This window comes from Gordionus sp. m RMFG-2023, chromosome 4 (assembly GCF_954871325.1).
Source record: "Gordionus sp. m RMFG-2023 chromosome 4, tfGorSpeb1-WG-v2, whole genome shotgun sequence".
NCBI classification, from domain to species: Eukaryota; Metazoa; Nematomorpha; class Gordioida; order Chordodea; family Parachordodidae; genus Gordionus; species Gordionus sp. m RMFG-2023.
The window spans coordinates 12,356,898-12,373,363 of NC_088778.1; the positions used below are offsets into that span (position 1 = coordinate 12,356,898).

At 27.3% G+C, this 16,466-nt stretch overlaps 1 protein-coding gene across 1 annotated transcript in view; it reads right to left on the reverse strand.

Annotated features, from left to right (window-relative positions):
- The window catches only part of LOC135928305 (glycine--tRNA ligase-like), a 50,858-nt gene that overhangs the window by 8,832 nt on the left and 25,560 nt on the right, over positions 1–16,466 (reverse strand). Inside the window, exon 8 of the mRNA XM_065464746.1 lies at positions 10,526–10,690. Coding sequence (XP_065320818.1) covers positions 10,526–10,690 — 165 coding nt within the window. The remainder of the gene's footprint in view (positions 1–10,525; positions 10,691–16,466) is intronic.

The following is a 16,466-nucleotide window of genomic DNA, read 5'->3' on the forward strand; positions in this document are numbered from 1 at the left end:
TAACAAGACTGAAAGAATTATGAGAATCATAGATGTGTAGAGTTTAAATTTTAAAAGAAAATCAGATTTAAGTGTAAAGATAATATGTGGTATGATTATAGTGTAATATATATATATATATACGTATAGTTTAATTCTGTTTTAGATGGCTTCCTATTTTAAAGTAGGAAATAGGATTATAAAAATAGAGATTAGAGAAATTGATGGTTCAGTAAAATCCATGAATTGGTTGAATGCAGCAAGAGAAGAGGCTCAACATAGATATGGAGAAATGCTACAGGAACCCACAAAACGAATGATGGTCGATAAAAGATGGAACTCAGACATGGTGAAAAAAAGAAAAATAGAATGCTGGTCATGTGGAGGAAACCACTTGATGCGCGTGTGCCCGAATATTTATGACTAATAATAATGCTTTTTTATCATTATCGGCAGAAACAGGAGACAATAATACAATCCTAGATAAGGACTCAGAAAGAGGTGGAGGACTTCCTTAAGTGCGGGGGTGTTGTATTATGCAAATGATTATTTTTAATATTTAAGTAAAAAAAGAAATATATTTGATAAGAAATAAGTTCAAGCATAGATGATTATTCAAAATTAAGAAAAGTATTATATTTTAGGAATTGTTATATGAACAAGTATAAAAATTATATTATTCAAATTTAAATTATATTTTATGCATAGATATATAAAGCATGAAAAATCAAAAAACCACCATTATGTTTTTTCTTATATAGGAAATTGTTAATTTTATATATTTAAAATAAATTTATTAATCGATTGTATTTTACTTTAATTAGATTCATTATATATTATTTTTAAATAAATAAATTATTCTCAACCTCGTAGTCTTTCTCTAACACTCACGACTCTTAAAAGTAGACATAATTATGAGAATCATATTTTCAGATAGAATGAAATTGATGAGACATAATTATGAGAATCATATTTTCAGATAGAATAAAATTGATGATAGACATAATTGATTTGTTTTTAAACAAGTCTGCGAGATTTATGAGAATCATAATTTTGATGTGTTGAGAAACAACGAGACTTGCAAGAAGATAAGTCAGTTGGTGAAAAAGAATAAAAAAGATATTTATTCCAGTTGTTTTTGAACAATGGGCGTGAACCACATAAAGAAGAAAAGAAATAGATATTTTATTTTTATTTAAAGAACAGGCGTATACCATAAGAAGACAAGATTTTTTTGAATAAAAATTTAGAACTTAGATTTTTTTTAGATTCAAGATATTCAAGAGAATTTTAGATTTAGATTCAACGGTAGATAGACATGTTTGACAAAGGAGGTTGATTGATAGTTAAAGGACAATTACCTACAAATGGCTCAAGGAAGATATGGATTTGGACTTCTTTGAGGGTAGAGGGGTGATAGAATTTGACATAATAGTATAATTAATTTAGCGTATTTTGACTATGTATTACAATTTTAAGATTTAATTTAGAGAAAGAAAAAAAAGGAGAAGTATATCGAAATTAAGCTATTTAATAGATTATGTAAGGAAAAATTAGAATAGAGGCGATAACCTTATACATTAGAGAAGTGGACATATGATATATTCGGTGTAGTTCAAATTTGAGAATAAATGTAAGAAAAAGGGATAAAATATTTCAGAAGTTATAAAAGGTTAAATAGACTATTTTAGGTCGAAGTATATTAGATGCGATCTGAAACGGTGAGACCAAGATCAAGTGAGAATAAAGACAAAGTCGATATCTAGGAACTGTCGTAAGATCTATACAGTTACAAGAATTAGATGCCTAGAACTTCAAAGACAAGCGACTAGATAGAACAAAGGGTCAAGACGTTCGAGCTGCAATCGTTAATCGCTGACCAATATAGCCAGGTGTTTACTGAAACTCTAGTCTAAGATACGAAAGTCGACGACCTTAGAGACAAGAATTCGTGGAAACAATAGTAATCGCAGACAAATTATCACCAATCATTTTCCGAGAAAAAGCGTTAATCAATTACAAGAGAACATTTTAAACAAGAAACTAGATAGAACAAATGTTCGAGACATTCATGCTGCAATCGTTAATAGCTTACTAATATCGCCAATTGTTGACGGAAACTTTAGTGTTAGATACGAAAGTTGATGATCATAGAGACCAGAATTCTGGGAAACAATCGTTAATAGCAGACGAATTATCGTCAAGCGTGACAGAGTTAAAGAGCCAATATGTTAATACAAAAGAACGTTAGAATTAGGCGACTAGCAAGAACAACTGGTCAATGCTGTCAAGCTACAATCGTTAACAAAAGTCGTCATCGTTTACCAGATAATATGCTAATCATTAATTACCAGTAACCGTTAGAAACAAGCAAAGACTAGGATAATTTACCAAGGTTAACGAAATATAATTAGAAAGAGACTAGAAGAATGTATCGGAAATCATGATAACACAGAAGTGAATCGAGTTCGTCAATTGCCTATAGAGATCAAGAGATAATCGTTTACAAGGGGTTGACAAGAAACAGAAGGATTCAAGAATTTCAGATTGTAATCGAATACAAACAGTCCTTAGAAGTGAAGAATATTAGACAATAGACCCCGTCTTTAGAAATTAGAAGACATTAAAACATTAAAGATTAAGAAGAATAGATTTGGTGGAGATACAAGATCTGTAAAGTCGAAATCGAAAGAAGTTGGTCATTCGCTGATTGGTGGGTCTAACTTAAGTGGAAGGGTGTTGCATTTTTGCGTTACAAAAATATGCATTTAAAATTATTAAGTTATTATTTAAAACCCCGTCTATGTAAATGAGAATAAAACGCGTGATAATGGTAGAATTTTTCATACTGAGTTTTAACAAGTGGGATGATGAACTTTTTATTTTTTAGCTTGCGAAGATTTTTAATTTTTACTTTTACATATAATTTTTAATTAAATTTTATTTTGATTATGTTTTTCACTTTGTAATTGATTATAGTTATTTATTGAATAAAGATTTAGTAGCATGTTTTAGTATTTAATTATATTTTTATTTTTTTATATTCCAATTTTTCTCAATATGACAACAATCAATTGTGACAGTTTATTTTACTTATATATTTACTAGTTGTTATTATATATTTACTAGTTGTTATTATATATTTACTAGTTGTTATTATATATTTACTAGTTGTTATTATATATTTACTAGTTGTTAAAGCAATCAATTACAATCGAATTACACAATTATAATACTCATAGGTAAGTTATCTAAAATATATTATTATATAGTATATATTAATATGTAATTCGTTATAATTTTAACTCACATATAATTCTTATTTTAAATAAATGAATTAAAATGTAAACGACATTATTAAAGTTTAAATTGACTTTTATTATAATATTTTTGGAACAAAAGCATTATTGCTTAGCCCAAAAAGTGTAATGTTCCAATTCGTGAAACGTTCCAGAAAGTAATCCATGATATTCGCTGTTATATTTACAATTTTTCTAAACATATTTTTTATATGTAGGGGATTAAATTTTCAAATATAACTTTAATTTTTACTAATAAATTATTTTATAAATGTTACTCAGATTTAATATCAATTAAAAATTTTAAAATAAACTCAATTTTATGTGTAAAAAAATATTAACATGTATAATAATTTAGTATCTTCAAATTAAAATTTAATTAATTGTGAGCATCTGGCGCAGGTTTTGGCAGGGTACGTATTAGTTATCAATAAGTAGGGATTATTTGAATAAAAAAAATCCAATTAAACTTATAAGCAGGGTTGTGCATTTGACCGGTCAAATACAATTCGGTCAATTGACCGATATTTGACCGGTCAAATATGGTCAAATTCAAATAAATGTTTTTTACACCAATATTAACTTTATTTTGCATTTATATAATATTATAATAAATCTATGTATAATAATAAATATCATAATATTTTTTAATTCATTCTATAGTCAATGTTTCACCCTCCGTGGCAGAGTCTTGTTCCGATTCATATTCAATATCATTATTTTCTTTAATATTTTTAATCAATCTTAAATTATGATACACTCTTACTAATTTTCCTGCTGTAGAAGCCTTTAATCTATTTCTATTTTTCGTGTGAATATTGCCCTAAACCGACCAATTTCTTTCAGAAGAAGAAGTCGAACTAGGAAATGTTAGTAAAATATTAGCGACTTCTCTTAATGGGCAAGGTGGGCAAAATGCATTCCACCAACTTGAGGCCGAAATTTGATTGTTTCTTATGGAAGTTACAACTTTCCACATATTATGGCTATTAAATATACCGCTTTTGCTTCTGAAATTTACTATATTACTCAAAATATTTTGATTATCACCACCTTGTAAAATACCCAATTCTTGTATTATATTACATGCTTCATCAAATTCAGTATTAGTAAGATGCTCCCCTTGATATTGGGGGTCCAATAAATAAGCAGCATTGTGAGCACATGTATTTATATCAGTTTTTCTCTTTTCAAACATAACCTTAATTTTTTTTTCTTGAGATGGAGAAAATATAGAATCATGGCATGATTGTATTATGTGTTTTTCCAAATTAAGCATCTCGTTTTTTACTTGGGCCAAAGTACATTTATCTTATCCCCTTGCACTTTCAACAATGAGGTAGCTAAAGGCGTCCAAAATTCTTCGTTTAATATATTATTGGTAATTTCTATGGGACAAATATCACAAACAGCTTCTTCAACAACTGATGCTTTTAGAGCTTTCTTGCATATTTGTGTTCCATACATTTTAATGACGATGCCCATCTTGTTTGGCTAATTGTACTTAATGTAGATGGTATGCCATGAAGATTCTTATTACGGGAAAATACTGTAGCTGGTATGTGTTTATTCTTGAAAAATTTAACAATTTTTTTAATTATTGAAATATGGTCACTGAAGGCGTTCAATCGTTCAAAATCGTGAAAGAATAACTGCAATGTATGCGCTGCAAAACCATAACATTGTATATGATTATAAATAGATTCAGATTTTAGAATTCTCCAGGCTGCTTTCATGTTAGCGGCATTATCAGTAACTAAAGAATATACTTTTACCGGATTCAATTCATGAATTACATTTTTAAATTCCTGGGCAATATAATCTGCCGTATGGCGATTTTCCTCAGTATTTAGATAGAAATTTGTAGAACACTGGCACAGGCGTCATCACCATAAAATTAATAATACTCTCGTTTCTAATGTTGCTCCAGCCATCTGATACAATTGATAAGTAAGGAGCTTTATTTATTATATCTGCAACTCTCACCTCCATATCACCTGACGCTTTGTCTAAAAGATATCCAGCCAGCTGCCTTCTCCTGGGTAATGTGTAAATAGGACGTATTTTTTTAAAAAATTCTTGGATGTAGGGATTTTCAGTGATGTGGAAAGGTAAATTGCTCGCATATACAGCCTTTGCAAACTATTGATCCAGCTCATTTTTTTCTTTGGGATTAATTCTATCTATGAAACCGGTTATACAAGATTGAGATTTATATTTAATCGCCTTGCTTGTAGATTGATTAGAAATAATGGAATCAAATTCTCCTGAGTCACAAGACAAAATATTGTTCATTTGATAATCATTCTCACTAATTTCACCCAATTCTTTATTAGAGTTAGACTTAGAAGTATTACAAATTACATTTGTGATATTTTTTGTAGAGGTTGATATTTTGGAATAATTTGAATAAAATTTTTCCTTAATTATAACAGGGCACATAGTACAGCTGCTTAATAAATGTTTGACCATTCTATCAACGTGGGTGATATAGGACATCTTGCAAAACTTGCACACCGCTTTAACTGATTTACCATCGCGTACTTCTTGAAAATGTTTCCAAACATGATGCTTTGGTTTGACCATAATCCCTAATATATTAAAATTTAACAAAAAATGATTTTGATTATTGTAAAGTTAATCAATCTTAACTATTTTATAATTATCGACCAATTATTCCAATAATTTCTTAATATTATAAATATAATATAATATATATAACTTTTTACCAGAATTGAATAATATTCCGTAAATCTGACCAGAACAATTAAAATGAAAATTAATTTTAAAAACCAAATATAGCAAGTGTAAGTAAAACAAATGAGAATTAATATAATTTATACACGGCTAAATATTAAATAAAATTTAAATTTATTAAAAAATAAGAATGAAAAAATTATATTATGATTATAATAAATCGGGTATTTTTATTTTTTTTAAGAAAAAAATGAATTGAAAAAAATGAAGAAGGCGAGAAACGGCAATGATTAGGCAAAAAAATAACTAAAAATATTACTATATTTAGGAAAATTACATATTTATATTTTAACAATAAAAAAATTCTTTTGTTTTTAACAATTCATGATACAAATAATTTTTTAAATAATTGTAACCTAATAAGATTGATAAACATGCTTTTAATGCATACTAGTTAATTATATCAAAATATTTATTCGCCATTAATATTTTAGAGTATTTGACCGGTCAATTGACCGACATGGCAACCCTTCTTATAAGAACATTAGAAACCACTAGTTTTCTAGGGCTATGAATCACAAAATTAAGATGATCATTGGCGTACGCAGCGGGGAGGGGCAGGGGGATAAATCCCCCCCCCCCCCTCAAAGCCAAAATGCAGATGCCGGACATATTTTTCAAAAATATTATTTTTTATATTTTATTATAATTATTCACATCTATTTCTTTTTAAATATTATTACCTTTTTCATACTAATTTACTTTATCAATTAATTTCATTTTCAAGTTTTCCTTGTGGCGTAATATTTATCTATTATTTTTAAATTTCCCGGTATTATAATTTTTAATTTTCTAGTCATGGATATTAGACTTTTTTTTAAAAACGCTGAAGGTGAAAATCATGCCAAAAAGCAAAAAAGTATAGTATAATAATTTAATAAACAAAAGCTGTGAACCGATGATTTCCTCAAAAGAATCAATTCAATGATTCCCATTTCATCAATAATTGATAAAAATAGGGTTAAAATTGCAAAAGAAAATAGAGGCAAGATAAAACTAACTATTGGGGCTATTTTATATTGTGGCTTGCAAGGCCTAGCACTTCGTGGCCACAAGGATTCAGGAAGCTTAAATTTTAATAATAATGATAACGAAGGTAATTTCCGTGGACTTTTAAAATTTAAAGCATTAGGAGATCCTGTATTAATGGAGAGCCTCATTAGTACCAATAAAAATGCTACTTATCTCAGCCCTAGGATACAAAATGAGATAATTGATATTTGCAACAATATCATTTTAGAAAAATTGATTGTTGAAATCAATTCTGCCCCATGCTTCTCAATTTTGGCAGATGAGACCACGGACATTGCTGGCATTGAGCAGATGTCGTTGTGTGCGCGATATGTAGATACTCATAAAAACATTATCAAGGAAATGTTTCTCCAATTTATTCCTGTTTCAAGCATGACTGGGTCTGCTTTAGCTGATGTAATATTTGTGAATCTTAAAAAATTAAAAGTAATAATTAATCTTATTATATAATTATTTTCAAAAATATAGCTAAATATAAATATGATACGTGGGCAAGGGTATGATGGAGCACTTGCAATGAGTGGACAATTCAATGGGCTTCAGGCATTTATTAAAAAAAATGCCCAACAGCTATATATGTCCACTGTGCTGCCCATTCACTCAACTTAGCAATATCGGATTCATGTTCTTTACCATTGATATCAAATTGCTTAGGTTTTTAATTATTAAAATTAAATTTTTTATATTTATATCAGGTAAAATATCTAGCATCTATGAGATGTAAGATACCCCAAGCGTCAAAATATTTTGAACAGAATTATATCTGAAACTCCTTGCCCAACAAGGAGAAAAAAATTGCAAAAAGCTTGTCCAACAAGATGGAGTCTTCGACATCAAGCAGTAACAGCTTTTATCGAGTTAGAAGAGCCGATTATTAATGCTCTTACAGAAATATCACAATGGTCTGAAAGAGATATTTCTTCAGAAGCAAGCAAGTTACTGGATTCAATACTTATACCAAATTTTTTTTTCGCATTAGAATGTATTAATAAATTATTTAATTATACAACTATTTTATGTAATACTTTTCAAAAACCTGATATTGATTTAATTGAGTTGAGAATAGCAAAGACAATTTTATTAGAACTCAAAGAAATTAGAGCTAATGCTGATGAGGAATTTCATACTTTATATGTTAATGTTGAATCAAAAGCAGAGCTATACGAGTTCAATATTTGTCTCCCTCGACTTGCAGTAAGATCGTCCAAATATTAATATAGGGTCAATAGATATTATAAAATAAATGTCTTTATACCTCTTTCGGATACATTTATAACCCAAGTAAATGAAAGGTTTTTAATTCATCAAGAAGCACTTACCAATCTGCAGATATTACTTCCGCAAAAGCCCTCTGAACCTTTTTCAGATGATGATAGAAAAAAAATAAAATATTTGGAAGATTTTTATCATGAAGACATTAATGTATCTCATGATGCTTTATTAGCTGAATGCCAACTATGGTATAAAAGATTAACTATGGTTGATATAGTCCCAAAAAATGCTATGGATGCTTTGCATCATTTCAAACATCTTTTAGATTATTTTCCCAATATATTGAAATTTTTATATATTAGCAACTCCCCATTAGTACTGCAACTAGAACATTCTCTTCTTTAAGATTAAAAACGTACCTAAGAAGTATAACTTCTGAAAGTAGGTTGAATGGTCTGGCCCTTTTGAATATTCATAGGCATTTGAAGCCAAACACGGATGAGATAATTGAAAAATTAGCTCACTCCCAACGAAGATTGGATTTTACATTATAAAAATATAATGTTTCTATAATATTTTTTGTGCTATCATTTTTTAATGTCTTATATATTTTTCTTTTACATAAAAAATATAATTAATCATATTTCCAACATTTAGATTTTTTATACTTTATATATAAATTTTAAAAGCTCAAAAAAATTTAAATTTCTATTATGGATTATTTATTTTATAGTCATCATATCCTGGTTATATCCACTTAATATTTTATAATTCAGATTTATTTAAAGTATTTATATGCCGCCGGTTTTATCCGTTTAATACTTTTTAAATCAAATTTATTTTTATATATCGGTTTATATATTTAATTTTTTATAATTCATATTAATTTAAATTTGTATATTAGAAATAGTTATTAGTCCTAATAAATTTATGCTTGATATTTTTAAATAACAATAATTTTATTTTAAAAAATTTTAATTATCCCCCCCCCCACACCAAATTCCTGCGTACGCTACTGAAGATGATTGACATATTTTTTGTAAAATATATAACAGTTAAGTGACAAAAGTGATAATTTCTTCCGGGTGATATATATAATATAGATTAACAGTGCGATGACACCCAATGCGAAAGAATAATAGACCCCGGGTGTTTTTCATGATTCTTAAATTTTAATTTTTTAAAATTTTATATTAATAAAAAAATAAAAGATTTATTTCTTAAATATTAATTTCTACCGTAGAGATATATGGAAAGTATAAAAATAAATTGTTGTTTTAAAAAATTTACTTCGTCTATTTTTTATAGCACTTCAATATTTTATGAACAATACGACCCCGGTCTCCCCTACTCGCATTTTGATTAAATAATATTTTATCAGATGTATTAATTTCGAAAGAGCTTATTGATTACTATTATTAAATTTAAAAATTGTTAAAATATTTATGTTTTACTTTATTTTATTGCCATTAAAGACGATGTTCCTAAATTGAAAATAAAAAAATCTCTCGTTTCTTCTATGAATTTAACAATGGAGCGTTTTCTTCTTTTTTCTTTAAATATGAAATTAGCAAATAAGGATTTCAGGTTAATGTCTGGCTCGGGCTTAAAAAAAATTTCAAATCCGGACAGGATCAAAACCTTAAAAATAATTGGGCCAGGTTAGGCAATAAAATCTTTTTAAAGAAGGATATTTTTGTTTCTTTTATTAAGATGATAATTAAAAATTTCTCTGGGATTAGGACAAAGCAATTATTAATTTTATAAAAATGCGTTAAATTAAAAACTGTAACCGGTCTAGGAACGAAAATAAAAATTCGAGTGATGCATAAAATTTAATAAAAAATTCCGGGTTGGGCTAGGGCAGAAAAGAAATTGAATTTGCGGTATTCCAAGTGTAATGATATTTTTATAAGCATTGTTTAACAACCCAGACAAAAGTTTTATAATATTAAGTCTAATTACCAATAAGAAATGCAATAAAAATATCCTTATTGTAATCAAAATCATATAATATATTTTAAAAATATAATTTCAGCATTCTTTAAAAATGCTAATTTTGATTTAAATTTCAAGGAGATAACTTACGTTTTATTAAAAATAATAAAGTTACCATATAATTATAAATTCAAATCTTCTCTTTATTGTTATAGGGTTTCTATTTCTATTTCCCAAAATATAAGAACCTTAATTTTTATGATAAAATCATGCAAATTTTGTATAAAAAAAATATAATTTTTTTTAACATAAGAAGTTAGGCATTCGGCATCCCAGCAATCACAAGCATAGTGAGCCATTTCGTTATTCATGTGTTGTCTAAAACGTATTTTATCAGCGGATACGCCTATCTTGGTTAAGAATAAGTATATCCTACCCATGTAGTAAGCTAACGTTTCGTTTGCTATCATTTTCTGGATTATTCAAAATAAATAATGGGATTATGCAAATAAAAGTAAAATAAGTAATGGTAACGAATGGGTATATATTTTTTCAAATTAAAGTTTAAAATGTACTAGTAAATTGTGATCTTTAGTGTTACAAAAGTCTTCGATCTAAAGAAAAATGAGTTCAGACTATAAAAAAATTTCGAGGCACCTGCTAAGCCTCAGAGGCGTGATCTCGAGTTGAGCAGTGAAGGCTACTTCGTTTTTATATTAAAAAAAATTATGATTATGCTTCACGTGACAAAATAATTATTAATAGGTCTGTGTCGATCCTCATATTTTTCAGCGATCCAATCAGATATTAGCTCAAAACCGCGATATTCATATTGATTTTTTACCACCCCCCTTTGAACCAAATGTAATTAAGAAATAAATATTTTTTATGCAAAAAAATCTAATTATGCATTTAATTTAATTTTTTTATTTCTATAATAATTAAAAAATTTATGGATATTGGTAGTATTAAATGAATTTTTCATCATTCCTACCGGTGAAATTAGAATTCTGTAGATAACGTTAAAAAAAATTATATATTAATAATAAAAAATAAATGTATATAAAATAACAAAGAAAAAAGATCGAATCGGTTTTTTACAGGTAACGGCCCGATCCGATTATTTTGGAAAACAGGCACAGCCCTATTAATAATAAATACTAATATCTTTGGTCATATATAGGCCTAAAACGAATTACTTGTTATTCGAAATTCAATTCGTATTTTACAAATACGAATAGCACAATTATTCGATTTGAAATTTCGAATCGAATATGAATAACGAGGAAAATTATTCGTATTATTAGAAATTATTTATATAAAATATTCGTAATTTTTCGCAAATATTTTATTTGTAAGTATAATAAAAAAAGAAGTAATTAAATTTTCCTAGTGGATATCATTTCGTTTAATTTTATTTCCTATTACCAAATCATAAGTTATATTATTTGCTGACAAAGTTTAAGGAAAAGCCCCAAAGTAAACTAAAATATAATTATTTTATTTTGATGGTTTCTCTTTATTCTTTAATCATTTTTGGTGTTAAGAACAAGTCAAAACATTTTTATGGAGTGCGCCTCTTTCCCATATTGTTAAGCTCCTGGCAGATAAATAACTAAATTTTTTTGACTAGTTCTTTGATTAGGAAAATCCTTTTCCCATTTAGTAACCTTATTTTTAGTAAATTTTAAAGACAATCATCTAATTCAGATAGTGTATCATAATCACTATTAATTACATTTTCATAATCACTTCTAATAAAATGATATTACATCTTAAATAATTTTATATTCAATTTTAAAACATGGTGTATAATTTATATACTACAAAATTAACAATAATATTTTGAAGTTTTAATTTCAGTGGCTTAGCCAGGATTTTCTCACCCATTTATTATATTAAAATACTTTAGTAGCATAAACTTCCTTTATTTAATCATGAATTTATTTTTATTATTTAAAATAAATTTTAAAATATAGATATTTTATATAGATTATAATTTTAAAAATTTTATTGTATAAAAATTATATAAAATATAAATAATTCTTATGCAAATACTGGTATTTAAAAAAAATATGAAAATATTTTCAAAATATAAATAATACATTGTATTTGTACTTTGATTAAAAATAGTATTTGCATAAATTTTAAGAATATATTTAAAACTAATATAATCATATTGCAATATAATTTTTAATTCATAAGAGGAATAAAAATAGTAAATTAAAATAATTTTATTTTTAAAAAACAGCCTCCCCCAAGCCTATGCCACTGTTTAATTAATTTACTGTTTCTTAAGTTTTAAATTTTAAATATTTTTTCTTCAGCTGTTAATGTATCATTGATCTGGAATTTCAGGAAGAATGGTAAGCTTGGATTTTATATGATATATATAATTTTAAATATATTCAAAGATCAATTAGAAAATCTTGATGGAAGAAGTTATGGTGAAGGACATAGTCAATCCTCATATAGTTCTAGATCTACATCAATATCTGATCAAATTAATGTTAATGTTAGGCGGAAAAATTCTTTAATATGGAATCATTATCTGCATGATTCTAAAACAGAAACAGCTAGATGTAAAATATGTAATGTAGAAATAATGTGCAAGAAAAAAACTACCTCGGCACTAATTAATCATAATAAAAGGTTACATCAAAAAATTTAAAATAATAATACGATAAAAAACTATTTAAATGATGTATCCAGAACAAATGCTGATGATATTAAGCATTATTTATTAAAATTTTTACTCAAATTAAATATACCATTTAAAATTCTCGCCACACAGGAATTCAAGTCATTGGTTAGAGCTTTGAATCCTGACATAAAAATATGTTCAATACCTTCAATTAAACAATATATGAATGAGATTTAAATAAAGAATTAAATAAAGTTAAAATAATTTAAAGTGCCAAATTAACTTTACCACTGACATATGGTCAAGCCCCACTAATGTACCATTTTTAGGGTTGACCTGCCACTTTATTGATGAAAAATGGGAGATGAAGTCATTGTTATTAGATATAGTTCCATTTATTGATTCACATTCTGGTGAAAATATATATATAGTTTTCTCAAATTATAAAATCGACATATGGTGAATTATGTTTAAAAATGGGGAATTTTTTATAAAATAATAATTTTAACAAAAACTTTATATTTTATATAGGAGCATCATTTGAAAATAATTTTTTTTTTAAATCGCAATAACTAAAAAAAACCATAGCTGTCCCTAAATATTAAATTCTAAGAAATTGGGGGAGCAAAACATCTGGAGCTTCCAGGTTAAAAATTTATAACGTAAATAAAAACGGACATTATTATTTAAAAAAATATTTAATATTTACTAAATGGCCTTTAATAGAGTTACAAAATGACGTCTTTTTAGCATCAATATTTTTTAACTTATACCAATTTTAGCTAAGAATTGTCAGATGGATATATGGGGTAATCTCTAAGAGAAAAAACAAGCCATGAATTGGGAAGGATTGGAATGATGCGAAGAAAGAGGTTATTTGGGCATGTTGAATGAAATAAGATTGGGGAGATGCACTTCGATGAAAGTAAAGATAAATTTCGAGAAAGACCAACGAAGACGTGGAGAAAGTGATAACGATTAACTTAAAATGTGCCTTGCAAATAACGATGCCCAGGACCGTAACAAGTGGAGAAAGGGGATTAGAGGGGAAACTAGCATACCCGGGTAAATCTAGAAATCCGTCAATAAACTATAAAAAATGCTAAATATATTAGAAGATTTTTATATCTTTAAGAAACTTAATAAAATATATGGTCAATATTTTTATATTTTCAATTCTTGTATATATATACTATTCTATAATTATTCAATTTAACTTCTATAAGTATTCAATTTAACTGATATATAATATTAAATATAAATGTTATATGATTGTATGACAAATATATAATTCATAACGTTGAATATTATAACCTTTTAAAATATATAAAATATAACATATCTTATTTCCCACAAAGTTCAAGATAGTCTATTAATCTTGTTGTTTGCTTTCGTTCCATCGTTGGATATCGGGTTTGAATTATATCTTGACTTGGTTCAATTGTTTAACTGTCTTCTCCTAACTTTATATTGTTATCTATTTATTGATTCAAGTTCAACTAGTTCTTTCCATTGTTTGTAGTAGGTCGTCGTGTTTTCGTACTATTTTTTCTTTTTCTTCTAAATTATATGAGAATTTAGCTTGTTCTTTTTCAATTGGGGTTTTTATCCAAACTAAATCGTTTTTTCCAAAATATCTATATATTCCTTTGTCTATCTGGTTAGGTTTCACTATAGAAGTTTCTAATTTTTCATTAATAGAAGGTTTGACCCTGTCGAATAATGTATTTAGTAACCTTCCCATAAATAGTTTTAATGGTATTCGCCCCGTTGATGAGTGTTCTGAATTTCTATACGTAAATAGCGCTTACTTTAGATTTTTCTCCATCATTTGTGTCGCAGTTGTTCAATAAAATACAGCGAAGAATAATATTTTACTTATTTAAGGTCAATCAAAATATATTTTGTTTTTTTTAATTAATTTTTTTTATAAAAATATCATTGTGAATTTTGATTTGAAATAAAAGACTTTTTGAGTTTTGGGAACTTTTGTTTATTTTCTATTTGCGAAATATCGATTTTTAATAGTCTGAATGCATCTTTCTAATAAACTATTACTTCTCGGGTGATACGGTGTAGTTTTTAAAGGTTATATATTCTTGTTTTTACACCATTTATCAAATTCATTTGAAATAAATTGTGGACCATTGTCGGTTACAATTTGACGTGGTATACCATATCGAGTAACCCATTTTTCTAATCTATTTATTCAAATTCTGACTTGTTATATCTTTAATAATGATCTCGATCCATTTTGAGTATGCATCGATTCCTACTAGCCAATAAAATCCGCCCAGTGGTCCGGCAAAATCTAAATGCAACCTTTTCCAGGGTTGGCGGATTCCATGGGTATACGGCAACACCTGATATATCTCTACGTTGTTTTTGACATCCTATACAGCTGTTAACTAGTTTTTCAACATATTTATCAAATTGTACCCACTGTATATAACTCGTAATGGATTTCATTGATGTAATAACCGGATGTCCAGTATGCAATATATGTAAAACCCTTTTTTTAAAGTGAGTATGGAATGATTAATTTGCCATTCCAAAACAAAATACCGTACATTTTATTTCATCTATTCTTGTTCTAAAAGCTTATAATTATTGTGCTTGATTTTGTATACTTGTACCATTTATTAATATTTTTACTCTTCTTAAGATTAGATCTTTTGCGTCTTCTCTAATTTCTTTTTTAGATAGTTATTGTGTCATAAGTAAGATTTCTTATATACATCACTGTTTTATTTTTGCTTGCTATTCTATCATCATTTTTTTTATTGGATTCCGCGATAAAACATCTGCAATTATATTATTAGCGCCATTCTTGTACATTATATCATAATCATAGGCAGATAATTTATAAGTCCAACGTAATAATCTTTGGTTTGTTAATGAGCTTAAATCACTTTTATTACCATATATCTTTTTTAATTGTGGTCTGTTCTTATTTTAAATTTTCGTCCATACAAATAGTTATGAAATGTTTCTACGCCGTTTATTATGGTTTTGGCCTCTTTGTCGATTGTTGAATAATTCTTTTCATCATCTTGTAAAGTTCTCGAGGTGTAAGCTATTGGGAATTCGTTACCATTATCATATTTTTACATGAGTAATGCTCCAAATCCTTGGCTAGATGCATCTGTTTCTAATATTAACTCAAGGTTCGGTTTATAAAACTGTATAGTATTTTGTTCTGTTACTATTCCTTTTGCTTTTTCAAATAATGCATCATCTTTTTTTGTCCAATTCCATTTAACATTTTTACTAATTTTATTATGTAATTAAGCTTATGAACCGTGTATGATAGTTTAATATACCTAAAAATGATTTTATGTTAATGTCTATCTTTTCGAGTTGGATATTTTTGTATTGCTATTATTTTATTTTTATCTGGGTGTATTCCATTTTCATCTATCATGTATACCAGAGACCTGCAGGCCCGGCCCTAAGCCCGGCCGTATTTTAAATTTTTTAAATATACCCGGGCCGGGCCTAAAAAATTTTTTTAAAACATATCCGGGCCGGGCCTAAAAAATTTTTTTTAAAATATATCCGGGCCGGGCTTAAGATTGTTAAACCCGGGCCGGGCCTTAATATTT